The 15,917-nt window shown below is 55.2% G+C and overlaps 3 protein-coding genes across 5 annotated transcripts in view; 2 read left to right on the top strand and 1 right to left on the bottom strand.

Annotated features, from left to right (window-relative positions):
- LOC146420305 (Fc receptor-like protein 4) overlaps nucleotides 1–1,282 on the top strand; it is a 3,166-nt gene extending 1,884 nt beyond the window's left edge. Inside the window, exons 3-6 of the mRNA XM_085048350.1 lie at nucleotides 59–355; nucleotides 438–521; nucleotides 921–1,110; nucleotides 1,193–1,282. Coding sequence (XP_084904476.1) covers nucleotides 59–355; nucleotides 438–521; nucleotides 921–946 — 407 coding nt within the window. The 3' untranslated portion in view covers nucleotides 947–1,110; nucleotides 1,193–1,282. The remainder of the gene's footprint in view (nucleotides 1–58; nucleotides 356–437; nucleotides 522–920; nucleotides 1,111–1,192) is intronic.
- LOC146420298 (Fc receptor-like A) overlaps nucleotides 1–15,917 on the top strand; it is a 176,970-nt gene that overhangs the window by 55,621 nt on the left and 105,432 nt on the right. The gene's annotated exons all lie outside the window — the stretch shown is intronic.
- The window catches only part of LOC146420303 (low affinity immunoglobulin gamma Fc region receptor II-like), a 50,028-nt gene continuing 49,190 nt past the window's right edge, over nucleotides 15,080–15,917 (bottom strand). The window contains exon 8 of the mRNA XM_085048401.1: nucleotides 15,080–15,839. The gene's annotated coding sequence lies outside the window, so the exon portion shown is untranslated. The remainder of the gene's footprint in view (nucleotides 15,840–15,917) is intronic.

Below are 15,917 nucleotides of genomic sequence, written 5' to 3'. Positions count from 1 at the left end.
CCCCCCACACCAGGTTCCAGCCCCTCCCCCACCCTCAGCCCCGTCTCTGTCCCTGCAGTGCCCGTGGCCAATGCCACCATCACCCCTGGCTCCCCGGCACTCCAGGTGCACACAGGTGACCCCGTGACCCTGTGCTGCTCGGTGCAGGTGGGCTCAGCACCTGTCACCTTCACCTGGCTGCGCGACAACCGGGAGGTGGCCCAGGGTCCCCTCCTGGAGCCTGGGGACATCGATGTGGGACATTCTGGCACCTACCAGTGTGTGGCCACCAACCAGCTGGATGAACACTGCGTGTTCCAGGCGCTCAGCCCAGAGCTGGCCCTGGAGGTGACACCGCAGGGACACTGGGGCACAGGTCAGATCATATGTGGTCACCAGGGCTGCACGATGCCGAGAGTGACACGTGATGCTGATGTATCCCCTTCTGTCCCCAGCAGTGGCTGCAGGGGTCAGTGGGTCCCTCGTGTTCCTGCTCCTGCTCCTGGGTGTAGCTGTGGCCTGGCACCGGTGGAACAGCATGGGTGGGTGACAATGGGGGCAATGGGGGCCTGGGGATGTGGGCAGCCCTCTAGAATGTGGGGGTGATGGGGCAGCAATCACAGTGCTTGACTTGGGCAGTGCTAAACCCCCTGTGACATTTGCCTAAGGTTGTCAAGGATTTGGGGCAGTGCTGGAGGATCCAGCAGGGATGCTGGGGATTCTTTCAGGGATCCTGGGGGACTTTGCAGAGTCCCCTCCCATCAGGCTTGGGGTTCTAGATGCTCAGAGGGTCCAGAGCACCGCGGTGTTTCAGGGGTTCCTGGACACTTCAGAAATACTCACGGATCCTGGGGGAACTGAGGGTCCAGTGGGGTTCAGGATTCCTGTGCAGGGTCATGGCCCTGGGACCCCACCGTCACCTCCACCTCTTTCCTTTGCAGCTGCCAGGAAGCACCAGGACAGGTGAGTGGGAGGCTCCAGCCATGACTCCCCTTTTATCCCAACCCCCAACACCTCCCATCCCCTCCCACACACCCCCTTATCCCAGCAGGGTCCCCCCGGAGCCCCCAGCGACCCCAGAGGAGGGGGAGGTGCTGTACACCCACGTTGTGTTCACCAAGAGGATGGCAGGTGAGTACAGGGTGGCACACACAGGGACACGTCACCCAGGGTGTCACCCCCACCCCCATCCCACAGCCAGTGTCTCTTGCAGCATCCCCCCGTGCCACCACACCCCAGGATCCCCAGGTGACCTACGCAGTGCTGCCAGGACCTCATGGGCGACTGCAGGAACCAAGTGAAATCTGTGGGAATGTGGCCTGGGCCAATTAGAGATGTTGGTTACACCTCAGTGATAACATATTTGAGAAGAAAATCAAAACAACATGCATATATAGTTCGTTCTAGCCAGAGAAGAAGGAGGAGGTGAGAACATGTGAGGGAAAACAACATGGAGACACCAAGGTCAGTGGAGAAGGTGGGGGAGGAGGTGCTCCTGGTGCCAGAGCCAAATTTCCTCTTCTGGCCATGGTGAGACCATGGTGAAGCACATTGTCCCCCTGCAGCCCATGGGGTCCATGGGGATGCAGAGATTCACTTGCAGCCCATGGGAGAGTGACCCACACTGGAGCGGGTGGATGCCTGGAGGAGGCTGTGATCCACTGGGAGACCCCATAGAGAGAGAGGCCTTGCTCCTGAGATGGAACAGCCTGGCCTCGGAGGTCTGCACCCTGTGGATGAGGGAGCCACACTGAAGCAGTTTTGGGAGGTCTGTCTGTCTGTGGGAGGAGCTCACATTGCAGCAGTGTGTGTGCTGCTGCTTGAGAGATTTGGACCCATGCTGGAGAGGTTCATGGAGAGCTGTCTCCCATGGGAGGAACCTCACAGCAATGCAGGGGAAGAACTCCTCTCCCTAAGCAGCACAAGAAGGTTCTGGTGATGAACTGACCCAAAGCCCCATACCTGTTCTGTGCTATCAGTGGGAAGGCTGGGGGCAGGAATGGTGTCTTTAGGGCTTTTTTTACTGCTCATTACCCTCCTCTGACTCTGTTAGTAATAAATTTCACTTTGCAGCAGCTTAAGTTTAGCCTGTTTTGTCCTTGGAGTGTTTTCTCCCAGTTCCTTATCTCAACTCATCAACCCTTGTGTTTGTCCTGGTCGAGGCCGTGTTTCCAATGGGGTCCTGTTGTAGTGTCCATTGGGCCCTGTTGTTCTTCCCCCCTCGGCAGCCCCACAACAGAAGGGTCCTGGAACAGCCCAGGCCAGGGATTGAGCTGTGGAACTGCCTCTGTCTCCACAGCAGCTCTGCCAAAGCCCAACATTCCCTTTGGACTCCCTGAGATCCCCATTCAGGTGCCCGCAGCCCCTCGTTCCCCTCCTTCCTCCCTGCACCCGCTGGTACCAGGCCTCCAAGGATGTCTGTTTTCCATAGGAAAGTGTCTTAGTTTAAAAGACAAATGTCTGACAAGGAGGGCAGGAATCTTCTTGGAACAGAAAGAAGAGCCCTCTCTCCAAATTATTTTAACTTCAAAACTACAGGGCTTCCAGGAAAAATGTAGAAAATGGAATAACAGTTCTTTACTAGAAAATATATAGAATGGAACAAAACAAACAACACAGTAACAGAAGTTTCCAACCTACTCAGTGCTACTTTTTCCCCTTTGTTGTGGTTATGACCACAGCTAGCAAAGGGCACTGGTGGCTCCAGCAGGGCAGAAACTGCAGGGACTCACTTGCAGTGGGCAGGGTCTGATGTGAGCTCAGAAATTCCCCGGGTGGTAACAACTAACCGGCATCACAAGGAAAGAAGGAGGTGCTCCACCCACAAACCCACACGGCCCTGTCCAGTCTCAGCACTGGATGTTGCCCAAGTCTGAGTCAGCAGGGGCAGCCAGGATCCTCTGGCCAGCAGCGGGCACAGGCAGGGCGGGCAGGCAGAGCTCGATGGCGGTGCTGAGCTCTGGCACAGAAAGCCCAGGGTGAGACCGCACGGCTCCCGGCAGCACCGCGGACAGCTGCTGCTGATGTGACCCCGAGTGGGAATGGCCAAATCAGCCCCTTGGGAGTGGCCGTGGGAATCCTTGGCACAGATTCTGTCAGGAGAGGGGATTTCAGGGACCCCAAAGGACATAGTTGGGCATTGGCAGAGCTGCTGTGGAGACAGAGGAAATTCAACTGCCACAGATTGATCCTGCCTGCCCTGGAAAATGGGGAGGCTCCAGAAAACCCACAGTGCATTGATGACATCATAATGAGGGGGAACATGGCAGAGGAGGGTGTCTGGGGGTGATTTTTTAATGAGTCACTACTCCTGATTGTCTGATTTATGCCCAGAAATGGGTCTTGTAGTTTTAGGTGTGGTCTGGTGGAGGAGCAGGAGCCAGAGGAACTCTAGCTCGGGCTTGGTCCAAACCCTCACTCCCCTGTGCTCAGCTTTTTGGAGCAGACAGGTGTTACATTGTTGCTTTTAGCTAGCTTCGGTTGTGTTTGCTTAGGCAAGAAGATTTTCACTGGCCTGCAGTAGCAATTCTTCAGTGGCTCCTGTTGTTTCTTCTGGAACTGTTTGCCTTGCTTTTGGTCTGAAGATCAGATCATCCCTGGGGAGACGGTCAGCAGGACCTGTGGGGAGCTGCCAGAGCAACTCCGCCCAGCCCTGGACCTTGGGAGAAGCTGAGCCACCGAAAGAAAGGACTCTTAAAATTCACCAGCCTTGTCTGCAGCATGGAGGAGACCAATGTCAGAGGTTCACCAGGTTCCCATCTGTTTTTTCTCTTCCCCAAGCTGCTGTGTGGACTCTTATTCCCTTCCCTGAGACAAAATTATCTGCCTTTTTTTTTCCTAGCACGTGGCTGGTGAAGGTTTTTTCCCCCTCCCCTGACATTTTGGGTTTGTTTTTGCTGCTGTGGGTGTGGGGTGTGTGTGTGGAGGGTGACATTCTGATGGTTCAATATCTAACAGTTACTTTTTTTCCTCCTGTGCCACACGGGCACCTTGTTTGTCAAATAAACAGACTTTTTTCACTTTCACCTACTAAAAATTCATTTCATATCAGTGGGAAGGGATTGCTGAAACCCTTTTTTCAGAGGAAATGTTCATTCCCAAGCATTCTCTCCCAAACTTTTCTCTAAACTGAGAGAGAGGGTTTTGAGACGGGGAAGAAGAGAATGCAGAGCCTCCTGAAGGCTGCTTTGGCCATCAAAGCAATGAAGGTCCAGAGCCCTGCCAGGTTCCTCCTGGTGGAGGAAACGTGCTGGCGTTTGTCCCTTTCCAGGGGTGTTGGAGTTTGGGGAAGGGCTTAGAATTTTTCTCCATCACTGTTACTAAGCAACAAATAGTTGAATGTTTAGAGCCATCAAGTCTTTTGTAAAAGACAAAAGGTGTGCTTGGGCAGGGCAGGGTAAGGGAAGAGCCGGCCCTTGGAACGCTCTCTCGTGGTTCGGACGCTGGGAGGAGAGGCTGCTCTTTGCTTTTCAGCTGCGACCAGAGGAAATCCAACTGTGCCCTGTTTTTCCTCTTCTCCTGGCTGGGTGAGCTTTGATTCAACCTTTTTCCCACTGGGAAGTGCATGTTTCCCCAGGCTGCGTTTCCTCGCAGCAGCTGCCGGGAGAGTCCGGCTGCCTCTGCCGCCTGCCCCCCGCCCTCTGCCGCACGAGACCGCGGCGTCTGCTGTGACTGCAGAAATCCTTGCTACCTCGCTAGCTAGCTGGGAGAGAGCCAGCTCCTACCCCTGCTGCCCTGCTTTTTGCCGCTCAGAGCTGCTTTGCCTTCCTGCACTCTTCTCAGCCTGCCCACCATTACCAGCTGTCTGAGGCTGACCTGACCCTGTGCCACAGCACCACCTGCAGCCGCTCGGGAGTCATCGCACCTGCCCTGCCCGGCCGGGAGCTCAACAGCGCCCCTGCTGCTTGCAACCGTGATTACACCACACGGGAAAAGGCTCAGCAGCTCACAAGTCATCTGCTATTGGTTTCTGATTCTAGTTGTGGTTGCTATTATTGTTATTGCTTGTTTATAGATACTAGTAAAGAACTGATATTCCTTTTTTCCCATACCTTTGCCTGAAAGCCCTTGATTTTTCAAAATTAAATAATTCGGAGGGAGGGGAAAAATCACATTCTCTGTCCTAAGGGAGGGTTCAACCTCTCTTGGCAGACACCTGTCTTTCAAACCAACACAAGGGGCTTTCCCTGGAAATTGTTCCTTTTCTGACCCTTCAGATTCTGAATCTTGTTGCTGTTGCCGTTGGTTTTCTTCTGTCATTGCTGTTTGCAGGAAATTGTTCTTCTCTCAGCCCTTTGGGATCTTTGCCTTTTGTGCCTCCACTGGAAGGGAAGGGGCAGCAGCCCCTGTGTTGGGGACGATGAAATAGAAAGCCTTATAAATATGATTACCTGGCAAAAGATGCTGAGGATATGGAGACTGAAATGAAGACAAGCTTTGAGTTACCAACCCCAGTTACTGAACAACTCGAAAACAATGGTATGGCCGACTGAAGGCAATCCCCCTTCTTGATGAAACCATACCCTCTGCTTGCAGGCAGGTCCAAGGGTCAGAGCAGACCCTGCCTGCTTGGCAGAGGGTGCAAAAAGCAGGTTTTAGGGTTTAAAATATAACGCCGTATGGTAATGCAATGATTCTTAAAGGTTGTATGTAAATGTTGTAGGATTTGTAGCTTGTTCTAGATTGGTTAATGAGAATTAGAATATTCAACACAAAAGATGTTTTATTGTATTGCAAACGGCAGCTCGCTCTCTTGTTATTCATCTCTTCCTGCTCTCTCCCTCTCTCTCGCTCTCTCTTGCTTCTCTGACATGCTTTGCGCTGCCTGGCAGCCCCTAGCAGCTCCCCTACACTCACACTCTTTCACAATAAATTCCATGCTCTAAGACCTGACTTCAGAGATCTCTCGTCTCTGTCCCGACCATCCAAAACCAACAAACAGAGCCTCAAATCCTACAGGATCTAATCATACACCCCTGGTTTTTAGTGGCAACACAAAAGTGGAGAATCCCATTGCCAAAACCCGAGAGAGCTGAACAAAGAAACACCATTTCTGCCAGTTTAACCAAAAAGCTGCATTTTTGTCTCAGGAGCAGGGAGACAGGTCCTGTGCTCCCTTGGAATTGGGAAGGGGGATGGGAAGCCACCTGGTGTACTGGGAGCACTGGGAGGAGGAATGCAGAGTCACTGGGAGCATGGGGGTACTGGGAGGGGGAATGGGGATCCCCTGGGGGTACTGGGAGCACTGTGGGGCGAAAATGGGGAAGTCACTGAGGTTACTCAGAGCACTCGGATGGGGATTGGGGCTCCTCTGCAGGTACTGGAAAGGGGATGGGGGAGCCCCTTGTGCTACTGGGAGGGGGAATGGGGAGCACTGGGTGCTCTGTGCAGCCTCCCCTGACTCGTGGCCACCTCACAAACAGGATGGGCAACCACAGAAGCCGTGGAGGAGAAAACCCCAGTGTCCCCAGTGCCCCCCACTTCCCAGAGTGTCAAAACTTTGGCTGTAGAATTTCATAGATGTCACTGGGTTCCCACGGTTGCCCATTCGGCCCCAGCAGCTCCACATAGGTTGCCTCAGGTTTCTCCACTGGGGGGGTTTCGGGCTCCAGGGGGGCCCTGTGGGGATAAGGGAGTGTGTGGGAGGGGATGAGAAGTCCTGGGGGTTTGGGTGAGAGGGGGGTCATGACTGGAGCCCCCCACTCACCTGTCCTGGTGCTTCCTGGTGGCTGCAAAGGAAAACAGATGGTGACTGTGGGGTCCCAGGAGCCCCCAGCCATCCTTGCGGATCCTGAACCCTCACCAGAACCTCAATTCTCCCGAGGACCCCTGAGTATCCCTGATGTCCCCCGGAAACCCTGAACTATCATAGTGTCCCCAGCTCACTGAGCCCCAAAACCCCAAGTTCAGCAGGGAGGAGGAACCTCCAAACTCTCCCAGGATCCCTGAAAGAACCCCCAGCATTCCTGCATGACCCTCAACACCTCCCCAGACTGCCCAGAGCCCAGAGCTGAGGTCACAGGAGGCTCAGCCCCTCCCAAATCAGAGACTGTGGGCGCTGCCCTGTCACCTCCCTTCTCTGGGGGATTTCCCACCACTCCCGGAGCCCCCATCACCCATTGTCACTCACCTGTGTGGTGCCACCAGTGACAGCCGTTGATGACACCCGCGAGAAGAACCAGGAACAACAAGGACCCAACAAATCCTGCGGCCACTGCAGGAAACAAAGGGACACACACTGGGGTCACCTGTCACCACAGGGGTCCTGAAACCCTGGTGACTTAAGGACTTCCCTCCTGTGCTCTGTTCCCTCTGTGACACTGCCAGGGACACAGCAGGGTTGAACCCAGGTCGTCCATGACCTGGACATCACAGGCCCCCACAGGGACCCCATATGATCTGACCTGTGCCCCAGTGTCCCCGCGGTGTCACCTCCAGGGCCAGCTTTGGGCTGAGTGCCCGGAACACACGGTGCTCATCCAGCTGGTTGGTGGCCAAGCACTGGTAGGTGCCAGAATGTCCCACATCGATGTCCCCAAGCTCCAGGAGGGGACCCTGGGCCACCTCCTGCCCATTGTGCAGCCAGGTGAAGTTGACAGGTGCTGAGCCCACCTGCACCGAGCAGCGCAGGGTCACGGGGTCACCTGCGTGCACCTGGAGTGCCGGGGGGCCAGGGGTGATGGTGGCATTGGCCACGGGCACTGCAGGGACAGAGACAGGGCTGAGGCTGGGGGAGGGGCTGGAACACTGTGTGAGAGAGGGGCAGAGGGGGGAATGAGGGTGGGATGGGTAGGATGAGGGACTCTATGCATGGTGGCACCTGGAGACAGACGGTGCCCTTCACCCATGACTGTGACATACGGTGGTGTTTGCTGACACCCGTTCTCTGGTGGGGATGCTGTGGTGGGAGCATCCAGAGCCAGAGCCACAGCTACCTAGGACTGTGACCTGCAGTGGCAGGGGCTGCGACCTGAGGAGGGATGGGGGATGCCATGGGTGGGTCATCCCCAGCCCGAGGGTCCCACTCACCCAGAACAGTGACATTCAGTGTGGGACTCTCGGCCACACTGTGCCTGTCGCTGGCCCGGCACCAGTAGTGGCCGCTGTCCTTGTCCCCAACATGGTTCAGCTCCAGGCGGGGGCCAGTGCCCAGCGGTGTCCCCGAGCCCTCTTGGTGCCAGGAGAAGGACAGGGGACCTGTCCCCATTGCCACCACACAGCTCAGCACCAGGCTGTCACCCAGTACCACCTGTCCCCCGGGGTGTTGTGCCAACAGGGACACTCCCGAGAGTGAGACCTCTGCAGGGGGACATGGATAGGTTGGGGGACCCATGAGGTGTGTGGGACTCGGGGTGTGGCAAAAGGGGAGTACAAAGGGGATAGAGGAGATCCCATTGAGGAAGAAAGAGATCCAGGGAGGGGTGGGGTTGATGCAGGCAGGGATGAGAGACAAGAGATGGGACAGAGAAGAGCCAGGGAGGGATGTGGGGAGCCCAGAGAGGGGTGGGGAGAGCCCAGGGAGGGGCTGGGGGGATGTGGCCCAGGTAGGGAAGGGAGAGCAGAAGATGAAGCTGGGAACTGGAAAGGGAGGCCGGGGAGGAGCAGAGGGACCTGGAGAGGGACCCGGGCAGAGATGGAGGGACCTGGGCTGGGAGGGACATGGGAAGGTGTGGATGACCCAGGGAGGGGTGAAGGGAGGGATGAGAGATGCACACAGTGGTGAGGGAACCCTGGGAAGATGTTGGGATTTCCCACCCCTACTCCCACACTCACTGTGCACTGTCACTGTCGCTGTCACTGGTGCCGACTTCTCCCAGCTCTGTGATGGCCCCGAGCTCACCCAGCCCCCACAGCGGTAGCGGCCACTGTGGTGCAGCTGCAGGGGGGACAGGGACAGCTCGGTCCCATTGAGGCGTCCCCCCAGATCCTCCTCTTCACGGTAAAATCGCACCCCAGTGACGGTGTTGTCCCGCCAGCCCCGGCAGCGCAGTGTCACCGTGTCCCCCTCCAGCAGCACCTGCGCTGGCACCTGCAGCACCAGACGTTCTGTGGGACAGGGGGGACTTGTCACATCTGGGGACTCTGTGGGAGGCACCAGGGTCCCCCATTGCCAGGATGGCAGTCTCATTGTACTGGGATGCTCTGGGATGTCCCCGTGTTCAGGGGATTGGCTCTCGTCACATGGGGGTGTGACACAGAGCTCACCCAGAGCCCTTGGGGACACCGCCAGGGCACCCATCGCCCCCTCACCATTTAAGATGCGCACAGGGGGACTGAGCCCGGTGCCAGGTCTCTCACACGTGTAGGTGCCACTCTCAGTGACAAGGAAGTGATCGGGTCCTTTCTTCCACCAGTGCTCCCTGTTCTTGTACCAAGTGGTGGCACCAGATGTCCCTGAGCCCTGGCAGGACAGTGTCACATTGTCCCACAGCACCGCTGGCATCCAGGGGGGCTCCACGAGGAGCTGGGTGGTTTGGGCACCTGTGGGTGACAGGGGACACCAGCCTGCCAGGGCCATCGTGGGGCTGGGGACAGCAGGGTGGGGACATGGCATCCCCTGAGGACTCACCAGCGAGGCTGAGGGTCTGGGCTGGAAGGAAGAAGGGAAGGGGTCTGGGTGGATGTGGCACTGCGGTGACAGCAGAACCCAGGGCATGGGGTGTGGGGGTTGTCCCCAAACTGTCCTCAGTGGGACATCAGTTCTTGTGAGAAAGTGCTCACAGATGATCCTGAACAGATCTGGAGAGGCTGGGGAACATGTCTGTGTCACAGCTGCCCATGCACCAGATCCATGCGGCGTGGACATCTCAGGGACAGGGACACTGCAACCACCCTGGGCTAGGGGCATGGGGACACTGTGGACTTGGGGACACCACAGATATCCCATGCTGTCACAGGTCACCCCCACCAACCCCATGGCTTATCCACAATGTGTTTGTCTCCTTATCCCTGTCCTCTTATCCCTATCCCCCTGTCCCTGTCATGACAGCTTTCCCAGCCCCATTGAGCCTGTCATTATATCCTTGTCCTCAGATCTTAGTCCCCTCATTCCTGTCCTCCCATTTCTGTCCCCACAGACACCCCACCACCAGCGTCCACCCCCACAGACTGGCTCTGGTGGCACTGGGGACCTCAGGGGACCACACAGCCCCCCTGTGCCCCCTCCCCACTGCTCTCTGCCTCACCAGGGCTCATCCCTGGGGCATCAGGCCTGTGCCCATGGCACTCACCCCACAGGAGCAGTGCCACCTTCCCGGCCATCCCGGTGTGCTGGCCATCCCGGTGTCGCTGGCCATCCAGGCTGACTGTCACACGCTGCTGGGGCCACCTGTCCCCTGGGTGGTGGCTCTTTGGCCAAAGAGGAAGGAAGCGAGGTCACATCACCCACATGTAGGTGGCCCTTGGTGGGGGCAGGGTGGGTGACAGGCTGGCGACACAGAGGGACATGGAGGGACTGGGGGGCTCAGGGGATGTGGGGAGCTAAGGATGGATTTCCATAGGAACGGGGAGGAGCAGAAATGGGATCCCTGGGGAATGGGGCTTCTCAGGAAGGGGAGACAAAGGGGATGGGATCTTGGTGAATGGGGTCCCCAAGGGTGAAGGGGAAACGGGATTGGGGTCCCAGGGGTGCTTGGACCCCAGGGATTTGGGGTGATGTGATGTGGGCCCTGCTATGGGGAGTCCTGGGGGACTGTGGAGCCCATGGGATGGGATCAAGGGGAGGGCAATGCTGGGCAATGGAGGTTCTGGGAAATGGGCATGCAGGGATGGGGGTCACCAGGAGGGGGACCTAGAGAATGAGGTCCCATAGTTGGGTTCCCAGGGGATTGGGGGTCCCAGGGATGGGCAGTGGCTGGGTGGGCATGTGGGTCACAGCTCCTGCACTGGGTGCCTCAGATTTCAGGGTGACCCAGACAAAAGCACAGACCCTGATGATGTTCATGGTCTGTGGGGAACACCAGGGGGCTCCCATGGTGCTCTGGGTCTGTGCTTCCCCCACTGGGACTTTTCCCTCTCTTTATTTTTTTTTCCTTTTTTGCTCAACTTTGTAAACATGTCCCCTCCCAGTTCATGGCTCCGTGATCCTAGGGAGCACCTGAGCAGGTAACAGGTTGGGGGAAGCCCGGGGAGGAAGGACGGCAGTGAGGGGGCTGCAGGGAGGTTTGGAGGGCTGTGGGGGATGGGGGTGTCCGGCTGTGTCCCCAACACTTTCACTTTCTCTTTCCTTCAGCAGACAGAAGAGGCTCTTTACACTGAGAGTCAGACGGGGGGGTGGGGTCAGTCCTGGGGGACACATCCAGGGGGATCCTGTCCAGGGAGATCCCTGTTCTGGGTGTCAGGAAAATTAATCCAAAACCACCAGAGGTTTATGTCCAAAAAGGAGACAGAGGAGTCCTGTAACTTTATTCTAATAAAGGGAGATGTCATGGGCATTTCCCATGGGGTCTCTCAAACTGCTAGAGGACGCAGCCTCTTTTTATCCTAATTTCCTGGCCGCATTTCCCTCTCCCTTTCCCCATTGGCTGAGGTACTTGAGTGCTACAGACTTCCTGAAACACCTAATGCAAACCCCCTTCTAATGTACATCCCCCTTTCTTCTTTTTCTCATGTCTCTGTTCTTGTCGTTTATTAACACAGTCTTGGGCAAGTCAGTCAGTGGAATTCCTATGGAAATCTTTCCCACTGTTTCTTCCATTTCTCAGTATCGGTCTGACCAGCTGTTTGTTTGTAAAGATATTCCCTTATTCCTTTCATGGGGGTGACATGACCTGGGGGAATCCAGTCCAGGGGGTGACACATCCTGGACAGGAGGATCCTGTCCTGGGGGAGGGCAGTTCTGGAAGTGTCCCTGCACCTTCCTGGGGGGGTGGCTGTCCCAGGGGTGGCACAGCCTGGGGACTCCTGTCCATCCAAGTGTGGGGCTCAGCCATGGCACAGCCCCACTGCACAGGGATGGGCATTGGCCAGCCCTGCTCTGGCCAGCCCCAGGGGCAGCCAGCACCTGAGGCTCCCACCTGCCCCCTTGGCCCCCTTTGATTCTCACAGCTTTAGAGCTGCTCAAAGGTGAGAATTGTGTGGGGGAAAAAGGCCTGGCTGTGGTTTGCTCAGCCCTGCAAGAAGCACAGAAACCAATTGGAGCTCAAGCAGTGGCTCTGTGAGGGCCTTTGATGGTTTTCAGAGCAGGGCTGGGTGGAAACCAACCGTGCAGGGGCAGCTGTGAGGGAACCAGTCCGGAAATGCAGCAATTGATCATTTTGTCCCTCTGGCCAAGGGACTGAGAGAGCCCCAGAACTCCTGCAAAGACAACAACAATCTGCTCAACAACCTGACCTGGACCCTCCTCCTTCCTGTCTTGCCATGGGCTGACAGTGGCCGGATGCTCTGCACCCACCAAAGCTGCTCTCTCACTGCCCTGCACAGTCAGACGGGGAGAGAAAATTGAACGAAAGTTTCCTGGGTTGAGATAAGGACCAGGAGGAAAGTGGTGGTTTTGCTTAGCCCAGAATATCAGCAAGGTATCTTTAACATCTAAGAGAAATTTAAACTCCTCAAACACTGTTGTGGTAGGCCTGAAGAAGTGTCTGAGGGGTGGGGAGTGGCACAAAGATGGCTCCTGTGTGTCCTGAGTGAAAGTTCTGGAAATTTTTCACCAAGTCCAGTAGAGCTAATCTCTGATGGCTCTGAAAGTGATGGACATGCTGCTGGCCAAGTTTGGGCCAATTAGAGGTGCTAGTTACGCCTCTGTGAAAACATATTTAAGAAAAAATCAAAACAAAGTAGTCATGCACTTCTTTTTAGCTAGAGGAGGAGGAGGAGGTAAAAATATGTGAAGGGAGAACAACATGGAGACACCAAGGTCAGTGGAGAAGGTGGGGGAGAAGGTGCTCCAGGTGCCAGAGCTGAAAACCCTCTGCTGGCTGTGGTGAAGACCATGGGGGGAGCAGGAGGTCACCCTGCAGCCCATGGAGTCCACAAGGATGCAGAAATCCACCCACAGCCCACACCAGAGGAGCAGGTGGATGTCTGGAAGAAGCTGTGATCCAGTGGGAGTCTCATAGAAAGAGTTAAAGCTGCAAAGGCCTTGCAAGGGAGAGAATGCCCTTGCTCCTGGCATGGAAGCAGCCTGGCCTTGGCTCAGGAGAGTCTGCACCTTATGGACAAGAGAACTCCTGTTGCAACAGAATTTGGGCAGGATGTTGCTTGTGAGATTGGACCCATGCCAAAGAAGTTCCCAGAGGACTGTCTCTCGTGGGAGGTACCCCGTGGCTAAGTAGAGGACCCCTCTCCCTGATGGAGTTCCCAGAGAACAAACCCCTTACCCTGCCCCCTGCCTGAGCTGTTGGCTGGAAAGAGGGAGGGGGGTGAGAGGAGAAATGGTGTCTTAAGAGGGAGAGGGGTGAGTGAAAAAATGGTATCTGAAAACTTATTTTTACCTCTAATTTATCCTCCGACTCTGTTAGGTAATTAAATCACTTTGCAACTTTAAGCTTGGAGCCTGTTTGCCCTTTCTCTGTGTGTCCCCTCACCAGTGTCCTATCTCAACTCATGAATTTGGTGTCGGTTTAACAGGTTTTTTTTCCTCCCCTCTCCTGCATGTCTGCAACAGGAGGGAGCAGAGGTGTCTGGCATTTAGTCAGGGTCAAACCCCGACAAGGGATCACTCATCAAATCCTCTCACCAGCAAAACAGGCTCGGAATTAGAGATATTCATTGAATTTATTGCTGACACAATCAAAGAAGGATAAGAAGTCAAACCTGTTGGGGAAGATGAAATAGGAAAGCCTCAAAGATATGATTACCTTGCAAAAAATGCTGAAAATATGGAAAGTATAAATGAAATTGAGATGAAGACAATGTTTGAGTTGTAGAGTAACTAAGAAACAATAGTATAGCCGACTGAAGGTAATCCCCCTTCTTGATAGAACAATGCCCTCTGCCTAGGCAGGTCCAAAGGTCAGAGCAGACCCTACCTGCCTGGTAGAGATCCCAAAAAGCAGTTTTTTAAGGTTTAAAATATAACCCCGTATGGTAATGTGATGATTCTTATAGGTTGTATGTAAATGTTGTAGGGTTTGTAGCTTGTCTTAGATTGGTTAAAGAGAATTAGAATATTCAACAGAGAAGATGACTTATTGTATTGTAAACAGCAAATCGCTCTCTCTTTGCTCTCTCTTTTTGCCTCTCTCTCTCTTGCTTCTCTGACCTGCTCTGAGCTGCATCTTGCAGCCTAGCAGGCCTCTCACACCCACACTCTTTCACAATAAACTCTCATGCTCTAAAACTCAGCTTTAGAGATCTTGTTTCTATATTATCCTCATAACCAAATCCCACAGAGTTAAATCCTACACAAACCCTTCAAACCCTTTGCTTTCCCACACTTTTTCCAGGGCATCCTGTGAGTTCTGAGAGCTGTTGGGGTCATTGCCGTGGCAAATTGGGACACTCTATCACAGTCGCTTTGGACACATTGCCACTGTCAGTCCCCACAGCCAGTGACAGTCACAGCACTCAGAGCACAATGGCAGCTGCCACCTGAGCCATGTCCCAGCCCAACAGAACAAGAGATCCTGACAGCTCAGGAAGGGCTTGGAGCCACCTCAGAAGGGATTGGCACTTAAACTCAGCTCTTTCAAATGCCCACACTGCCAGGGATGGGCTAGGTGAGTAAAGGGAAAGTCTCAGCCACACATCCTGGCGCTGATGTGGATTTCCCCATGGACACCATCACTCCAGGAAAGGGAAATGTGCTGTGATCACACAGGGCACAGGCAGGTCAAGCCCCTGTGGGATGGAGGATGAGGGATGAAATCCCAGTCTGGGCAGGCCTGGCAGATTGACTGGATCACAGACCCCAAACCTGAGGGCTCCTGGGGAGAGAAGCAAGCCCTGGATGGCTGGAAAGGCTCCCTGTGCCCCTGGGAACATTGTGCTGGGCCTGGGAAAGGAAGTCTTATGGCAACACAGCCCTGCAGAAAGAATTGAATCCAACACTGGAACTCCTTCTCCAAAGAACCTCACAGACACTGGGGACAAAGAACCTGGCCCTGCAGGGATGGATCCCATTGCCTGTGGTTCCCCGGCCTCGGGGAAAAATCCCACACTGGAATGGGCTGTTAAAGGACATGCAGAGAGCAAGGGGTGCTGGGAGCTTCAGCCCTTGGGACACACCTGCAGCAAATGCCCCCTGGTCCCTCAGCACCAGAGGAGCTCCCAGTCGAGCTGGCCCTGCCCAATCTGACCCTGACCAGAGCAAAGCAGGGGATCAAGCAGGGTTTGGAGACAGGGGAGAAGAGAATCCAGAACCTCCTGAAGGCTGCTTTGGCCATCAAAGCAATGAAGGTCCAGGACCCTGCCAGGTTCCTCCTGGCAGGGGAATCATGCTGGGGGCAGCGTCTGGGGTTTGTTCCTTGTCGGGGGCTTTCCCTGGAAATCATTCCTTTTCTGACCCTTCTGATTCTGAATCTTGTTGCTGTTGCTGTTGGTTTTCTTCTGTCATTGCTGTTTGCAGGAAATTGTTCTTCTCTCAGCCCTTTGGGATCTTTGCCTTTTGTGCCTCCACTGGGAGGGTGAGGGGCAGCAGCCCCTGGTTTTTAGTGGCAGCCCGAAATTGGAGAATCCCATTGCTAAAGCCTGAGAGAGCTGAACAAAGAAACACCACTTCTGCCAGTTTAATCTATAGCTGCATTTTGGGTCTAACAGCAGAGCACTGGGTCCTCCAGTTTCTGCCAGTGCTCTCCAGTCCCTCCAGTGTCACTTCATGTTCTCGTAGATGTCACTTGGTTCCCGCGGTCGCCCATGGGTTCCTGGCAGCTCTGCGTAGGTCACCTGGGTTTCCTGGGGGACAGTGGCACAGGGGGGCCCTGCGAGAGACACTGGCTGTAGGATCTGGGTGAGGGGTGACACCAGTGGGTGACATGTCCCTGTGTGTGCCACTCTGA

This window comes from Lichenostomus cassidix, unplaced genomic scaffold (assembly GCF_008360975.1).
Source record: "Lichenostomus cassidix isolate B80296 unplaced genomic scaffold, HeHo_3.0 HiC_scaffold_852, whole genome shotgun sequence".
NCBI classification, from domain to species: domain Eukaryota; kingdom Metazoa; phylum Chordata; class Aves; order Passeriformes; family Meliphagidae; genus Lichenostomus; species Lichenostomus cassidix.
The sequence above is the reverse complement of the archived record's forward strand: the minus strand, read 5'-3'. Positions and strand labels throughout refer to the sequence as shown.